Below are 8398 nucleotides of genomic sequence, written 5' to 3'. Positions count from 1 at the left end.
TTTAGACGAGTCCGTCTGGCATGAGGAGGTCTAATATCGTTGAAGAAACCTCACTTTTTCCAAAGTTCCTCTGTTTCATCTGTGCTACAAGTGGAACAAAGCAAAACTTGAGCTTGAAGTTAGATTTGTCCTGTATTATAGGACGGTTCAAATCAAACACTTCCATTGCAGAGCATTTGTGGAAACTGAAGATTTCTCATTCCACGGAAACTTCACAGCTTAAACTTCTGGTACAGTTCATTACACTCTGTTACGCAAAATGTAGAATACTAAGACCCCACCGCCACTCCGCGTCGTAACATCGTCGTGTTCGATCGACGATATGTGGTTTTGTAGAAGCAGCGGTAAATGGATGATTCATAATGTATCCTCATTTCCGCAAGAAAAATGCACTAGTCATGTGTCGCTTCGAATTTAAGAATTCATTCGTCCGTAGCCTTGAAAAGGGCGAATTGGAAAGCCAAAACACTCAACAAAAAGTCTTGAAACTTTTTGGCTGTGACATCAGCCTAAAACCTTAATCAGGAAAAATTTATATTTTGGACCATCGGTTAACTTAAAAAAATGTTAACTACAAAACGAAAAAAAACACCTCTCTTATTTTTGGATATGTTGTGTAAAAAACCCTCAGCTTTCAAGAAAAAATATAGCGCCCTTGGTCCCGAGACCATGAAAACCATAAAAAACAAATTCACAATGAAAACAAAATCCAATTTTGATTGCCAGTGACACGCAAAGAAGTATAGTTCATGGCCTTTGATTTGATATGTCGATCATCGAAATCGGTGTAATGTTCAAAAGTTATGAATTTTTGAAAAACAGTCATTTTTGGATAAAAGAGACCATAAAATAGAAAAGGGTCACCCTAATGAAAAATAAAAAGATATAGGTCGAATATTTTGCGATAAAGAACAAAACCACCGCTTTTCATGAAAAACTGAGAACTACTATATCGGTTTGACATGGAATGTCTGCACAGTTCGGTTAGGGAAACGTTGTAAAGAATAAAATTTAAATAAACAGATTCATTCCGACTTTCAAACGATGTAAACGTCGTTTTTAATACACAGTTAACACAAACTCGGTCATATGTGAGTATGTATTTGTTCTACCATCCCCATTATTTCTTTTTTATAAACAAAGCACAACACTATGCTAACCACTTCAATATATCATTGACAATGCATAAAAACAAAAATATGTACGTGTGATGCAATAATATACAAACGCTCTCCATCCGACATTATGAAAATTGAGATGTTGCTTTTTTTAAGAAAAAAATAAATAAAATTGCAGTGTGTAACATCTTTCCAGTGATATCGAAGTTCCTGATCCTTCAATCAATGAGCTGGTGATTCATCGACTTTTTTACTTTTGCGGAAGCTTATACAATATTTGTTGATTTAGTCTTGTTCCCCAGTATGAGTCGAACTGCATTTTTACTATTCAATTTTGATAAAAAAAAAATAAAAAAAATAAAGGAAGTTGAGTCCGAGACACGATCGCTTTGTTGACGAAGGACTACGCTGTCATTTTGATCATAAAAATATGTAAAAGAAAATCTCTCGGTGAACGTAAAACAACTATGATTTGCGCTACTATAAATCAGTGCAAATCATAATCATTTTACGTTTTGCACTGATAGAAACCGACTAGCGCCCCCTGGGGGGAGGGGTAATATTTTGAAAAGCGAAAAAAAATTCATCACCTTGTTACAGCTCTTGGACCAAAATATTATTCAATTGCGTGAGATTCTCGGATGCCAAGAAGAGTTCGATGACATTGTTAAGCGAATCAACATGGTTTTGCATCCAAACACATATTTCTACGATGAAAATTCTGCCGAGGGTGCGAATGCTCCATCAGTTTTGGAACTACATCAGGTTGACGAAGATGAAAAGTCAGAAAATTGGGTTTCTAATGGAACAGCCTTATGTGGAATCGGAAAAGTTATTACTTGTGTTGATACTGGCAGCACTTCGGGTAACGGCATGAAACGTACGATCATCGATGGCAGCCAACATTAGCGAAAACAAATAAAATATCTGTCATCAATTGCAACTTATTGTCCAAAAAATTATAAAAGGCTATACAATTTGAAGTACCATTGAAATTGAAAATTAAAATTATTGTTCCTGTTAACACTACACAAAGCAGGAAAACTATCCTAAAATTACCTGCAAACCGATTTATGTAGGTATTAAATAAATTATAAAAATGAATTAAAATTAAAACAAAATGAAATAAAATTACAGCAAAAGCTAGGTTACACGGAAAAGCAAAAACGTCGTAACTCGCTGAAAGAAAATCGGGATTCACATCAACCCTCAAAAGTTTCGGGAACAAATCTTTTGATAAATCGCTAACAGTCGAAATGCAATCGATTCAGGAGACGACTGAAGACCAGATGCAGCATAATACTCAAACGCTCGACGAGATGAGGTCAGATTGCGTGAGTTGTCAACGTCCGAATAATGCTGATAACATGGTCCAGTGCGACGAATGCCAAGCATGGTGGCATTTTTCGTGTGCCGGAGTGTCCCATTCGATTGATAATCGTCCGTGGTCCTGTCGGAAATGTCAAAAGGATGATGTTGTTAGTGTTGCATCTATTTCTCGAGCCTCCCGCGCATCTGGGAAGTCAGCTAAATCTGCTAGGATTAACCTGCAGCTTGAGAGACTGGAAGAGCTCCAAGCAATACAAAACAAATTTGTTGAGGAGAAATATAAACTACTAGCATCAGAGATAGAGGTAGATAACGATCGTGTAAGTACTCGAAGCAAAGGCAGTCGAGCTGGTAAGCAGTCGAGCATCGCCAGAGTTGTGAATTGGGTGAACGATTGTGCAGAGCAAACAGAAGGTGCCCATAATCCACGTTCAACGGACGGAGGTCCTTCATCTGTGCCGCCAATACAGGAACTTAACACCAACCGCAATGAGCACCGCGCTACCACGACCAGCAACCGTCAACAAACCGTACATGATAGTGAGAAACAACGTAGTCCTCTAAAACACCCTTCGTTGCCCCCTCACCGCTCAGTAGCAACGGTTGCGAATCGAACGACGGGAGAAGTTTCGAAAACAATTCCGAATCAGGACGAAGCTGCAGCAACTAACACCGTATTCAACAAGATAGCAGGTACGATACCACTAGCACAATCAACACCAACGTATGGATCGTGTCCCACATCGGCACCGATGTCAGTAGGAGTGCTTACACACCCACAACCGTCAGCGTCGATGTTTCCACAACCAGCGGGTTATTCATGTGCATCAGTGCCGCAAATGGCTCCCGCATCAGTGCAGCAATCCGCGATGCCACCGTCGATTAATCCACACGTACCCGCCTCATCTCTGCTTGGATTTGAGTTCGTACCACCGCCATCGATTACATCAGCACCTGTAAGGTCACATCTGCCTGGATTAACGTTCGTACCACCGCCAGCGATCACATCAGCACCTGTAAGCTCATCTCTGCCTGGATTAGCGTTCGTACCACCGCCAGTGATTGCATCAGCACCTGTGAGGTTATCGCTGTTTGAATCAGCGCCTGTGCCACCGCCAGTGACTGCATCAGCTCCCGCGTTATCATATAGACCAGCGCCTGCAGCTACTTCGTGTTCTCCGTCTTTCACAAGGGCAGTATCTTTCCCTCTGCCACCAGGTAGGCCAGAAAATCATCCCCCAAGAGAAAACACAACATCAAATGAAACCGATATTAATCTTCAACATTTATTGAAGCAATTTGGTAGTACTGCTTTATTGCCTTCGCAATCACCATTCCTCAATGCAAATATAGTCACATTTACCCCCACCCCCTCGCAGTTGGCTGCCAGGCAAGTTATGCCTCGTGATTTACCTCCTTTCTCGGATCATCCTACTGATTGGCCGGTGTTCATGAGCAGTTTTATGAATTCAACGCTTGCTTGTGGATACTCTAGCGCCGAAAATCTTTGCCGCCTTCAGCGAAGCCTGAAGGGCGCAGCGTATGAGGCCGTTTCAAGTCGACTACTCCTCCCTGAATCGGTACCTCAAATAATGGAGACGCTTTATATGCTTTATGGAAGGCCTGAATTGTTGATTTCCACCCTTCTGGAAAAAGTGCGCTCAACTCCTGCGCCAAAGGTTGAAAAATTCCAAACTATAATCGATTTTGGAATTTCAATTCAAAGTCTTTGCGACCACTTGGAAGTTGCGGGACAAACCGCACATCTGTCGAACCCAACTCTACTCGGTGAACTGGTGGCAAAACTCCCACCGCACCTTCAAATGGAATGGGGATCGTTCCTCCAGAATTTCGCAGAAGTGAATTTGAAAACATTTGCAATTTTCATGTCAACCGTAGTGAGATCAGTGAGTAGTGTAACAGTATATGCCAGCAATAGTGGAAAGTCCAGCGTGGTCGATAAAAATCGATCTAAATTTAAAGGAAATGTCAACACCCATTTGAATGTAACACAATCCGCCAATGAAACTGACTCATCCACCAACTTGGGAAGAGTGAGAATGTGTACTGTTTGTGACAGAACGGGACATCAAATCCAGGAATGTCGGACTTTCAAGGCGCTCTCCGTTGATGATCGTTGGAAACATGTGCAATCTAGCAGACTTTGCCGAAACTGTTTGACTTCACACGGTAGAAGAAGCTGTAGGAAACCTGGCTGCTGTGGAATAAATGGCTGCCAATTTCGTCATCATCCGCTCCTTCACTCATCGCGTAATAGTCCTGGTACTAGCGTGGTCAACACTGCGGGTAATTTTACGCATCGATTGGTCGAACAACCCCTGCTCTTCAGAATATTGCCTGTGACCTTGCATGGACCGAAAGGCATGGTGGAGACTTTCGCCTTTCTCGACGACGGTTCGTCTTTAACTTAAATCGAAAAGAACTTAGTCGAACAACTTGGTGTAGATGGAGTAACGATGCCTCTATGTTTATTATGGACTGCAAACGTGACTAGAGTGGAAAAAGAATCTAAACAGATGTCCCTTACCATTTCCGCTGCAGGAGGACGAAAGCATTCACTTGAAGATGTTCAGACTGTGAAGAAGTTGTCGCTGCCAAAACAAACTCTGTCTTTCGAATCATTAAGTGATCGTTTTGAGTACCTCAAGGGACTGCCCGTATCGAGTTATACCGATGTTACCCCAAAGATACTAATCGAAATTAACAATTTGAATTTGATGGTGCCATTGAAGATACGAGAAGGACTTGGCATGGAACCGGTCGCCGCGAAAACGAGACTGGGGTGGTGTATTTATGGCGGAAAAGGAGCCAAAGGTCAGAAGCCTTCAGTGAACTGCCATTCCTGTGTATGTGTATCATCAGATCAAACTCTGCACGACATCGTCAAAGATTTTTTCACTGCAGAAGATGTCAGTGCGCTATCGGTGACGCCGCCCATATCAGAAGAGGAGAAACGTGCGCAACGAATACTTGAAACTACAACGATTCGAGTCGACACTCATTATGAAACTGGACTGCTGTGGAAATCTGATTACGTAGAACTCCCGGATAGCTACAACATGGCTCTCAAACGACTAGAGTGTTTGGAGAGGAAAATGAATCGGAATCCGGACCTGAAGCAGGCCTTATGCCAACAAATGAAAGAATACCTGCTCAAGGGCTACACGCATCGCGCAACTAACGATGAAATGGTTAGCGCAGATATACGACGAATCTGGTACTTACCTCTTGGAGCGGTAGTAAATCCGCGGAAACCAGGCAAGGTTCGGATGATCTGGGATGCCAGAGCCACTGTGAACGGAATATCGCTCAATTCCGTACTGTTGAAAGGACCTGATCAACTGACCTCACTTCCAGGTGTTCTAGCTCGCTTTCGACAGTTCAACGTGGGCGTCTCTGCCGACATAAAAGAGATGTTCCACCAAATATACATACGAAAAGAAGATCGACATTCGCAACGCTTCCTTTGGCGTGATGATCCTGCCAGTACCCCAGATATCTATATCATGGATGTAGCTACATTCGGTTCGACTTGTTCCCCAGCATCAGCTCAATATGTCAAAAATAAGAATGCCGAGGGGTTTATAGAGGTTTATCCTCGAGCTGTAGACGGAATAATTAAGAACCACTACGTGGATGACTCTCTGGAGAGTTATGAATCTGTAGAAGAAGCAATCAAAATCTCATACGAAATGCGACTAATTCACAAATATGGTGGCTTCGAGTTGAGAAACTGGCTATCGAACAGCAGGGAAGTCCTGAAAAGTCTAGGCAATACACATCCTCGAGGAGACAAGATATTTGAAACAGACAATCAAAGAGAATGTGAGCGCGTGCTCGGATTACTCTGGTTGACTCAGGAAGATGCCTTCGGGTTTTCGACCGAAATGAAACAGGAGATTGACGACCTCATCCGCAGCAACGAATGTCCTACGAAGAGACAAATGCTGAAGTGCCTGATGTCGCTGTTTGATCCTCTGGGTTTGCTGTGCTTCTTCATAGTGCATGGGAAGATAATGCTACAGGAAGTCTGGAGATCGGGAGTCCAATGGGACGAGAAAGTAAACGACGAATTACAAAAAAGATGGCAGAAATGGACTGGCCTCTTCCAGAATGTCCGACGTTTCAAAATTCCGCGTTGCTATTTTACTGGTGCTACGAAAGAGCGTTATGATGACCTACAACTCCACGTCTTTGTTGATGCAAGTGAATCTGCGTATTGTGCTGCGGCCTACTTCCGAACGATGAACAAGATCGGCTCCCCTGAATGCGTCCTTCTTACAGCAAAAACAAAAGAAGCTCCGCTTAAGACCCAATCGATACCACGATTAGAGCTGATGGCTGCGGTTTTGGGTGCACGTTTGATGCAGTTTATAGAAGAGGTTCACACAGTGCGTGTAGTACGAAAAGTGTTGTGGAGTGATTCGGCTACAGTTCTTTCCTGGTTGCGGGCAGACCATCGTAGATATAAACAGTTCGTTGCTTGCAGAATAAGAGAATTGTTAACAATCACAGATGCAGAGAACTGGCGTTGGGTCCCATCGAAGCAGAATCCGGCAGACATTGCGACAAAGTGGGGCAAAGGTCCGGATTTGATGGCAAATAGTATCTGGCTCAAGGGTCCTTCATTTCTACAGCTATCGGAAACAGAGTGGCCAAGGGAAAGAAGATCTGCATCATCAACAGAAGAAGAGCTGCGCTCCTGTTATGCTCACGAGAAAATTAAAATTCCAGAACGTCTTGTAGAGCTGGAGCGCTTTTCGCAGCTTAACCGAGTGATTCGGGCAACAGCCTATGTATTTCGATTCATAGAAAACATCAAACGGAAGATCAATGGCCAGCTGAGATTCTTAAGACCATTAACATCAGAAGAGCTACAAAAAGCGGAGCGACTTGTCATCCGAGAAACGCAGTGGCAGTGTTTTCCGGACGAGATGATGGTGCTGAAACACAACAAAGCAAAACAAAATGACGAGCAAACATCAGTGGAAAAAAGCAGTAGCCTCTATCGATTGTGTCCCGTCTTAGATGAAGAAGGCATTATTCGTGTGGATGGCAGAATAGGAGCAGCTCCGAACGTTCGAGAAGAAATGAAGTTCCCAATAATTTTACCCCGAAAGCACAAATTTACTAGACTGCTGTTAGACAGTTATCACCGTAAATATTTGCACGGCAATGCAGAGACGGTAGTGAACGAGGTTCGTCAAATTTACTATATTCCAAGACTAAGGGTGGCAGTAAACAACATAGCGAATACATGCCAATGGTGTAGGATCTACAAATGCTCACCGCAGATCCCTCGTATGGCACCACTACCACTTGCCAGAATGGCCTCGTTTGTGCGACCATTCACGTACGTTGGTCTAGACTTCTTCGGGCCACTCACAGTGAAACTCGGCAGAAGCAACGTGAAACGATGGGTCGCCTTATTCACATGCTTAACCATACGCGCAGTACACGTCGAAGTAGCTCACAACCTGACCACTGATTCATGCGTTAAATGCATTCGAAGATTTATTTGCCGTCGAGGATCTCCGGCCGAAATCTATTCAGACAATGGCACAAATTTCCAGGGCGCTGAAAGATTACTCAGAGAACAATTGAGCAGTTAGCAGCTACTTTCACAGGCGTTTACACCAAGTGGATTTTCAATCCTCCTGGCACTCCGCACATGGGTGGTGCGTGGGAGCGGATGGTGAGATCTATAAAGACAGCCATGGAAACGGCATACTATAGTAACCGAAAGCTAGACGATGAGGCCTTGATGACATTCGTGGTGGAAGCCGAAGCGATAGTCAATAGTCGCCCACTCACGTATTTGCCGCTTACATCAGTGGAAGACGAAGCCCTTACACCGAACCACTTCCTCCTAGGCAACTCTAGTGGTGTTCGACAACCAGTGGTGGAGGTATCAGATTCAGCGAGTGCTC

General features: G+C 43.5%; 1 protein-coding gene across 1 annotated transcript; it reads left to right on the top strand.

The window, feature by feature from the left end:
• The first annotated feature begins 4984 nt into the window (after positions 1–4984).
• LOC129761532 (uncharacterized) lies at positions 4985–8080 on the top strand. The gene has a single exon (XM_055759257.1). The coding sequence runs from the start codon at positions 4985–4987 to the stop codon at positions 8078–8080; it is 3096 nt and encodes a 1031-aa protein (XP_055615232.1).
• The last annotated feature ends 318 nt before the right edge of the window (positions 8081–8398 follow it).

Source organism: Toxorhynchites rutilus, chromosome 1, assembly GCF_029784135.1.
Source record: "Toxorhynchites rutilus septentrionalis strain SRP chromosome 1, ASM2978413v1, whole genome shotgun sequence".
Classification (NCBI taxonomy): Eukaryota; Metazoa; Arthropoda; class Insecta; order Diptera; family Culicidae; genus Toxorhynchites; species Toxorhynchites rutilus.
Note: the sequence above shows the minus strand (reverse complement) of the source record. Positions and strands in the feature narration are given on the sequence as shown.

Coding starts and splice junctions, on each gene's coding strand:
- LOC129761532 (XM_055759257.1), top strand. CDS start 4,985: ATGTCCCTTACCATTTCCGCTGCAGGAGGACGAAAGCATTCACTTGAA.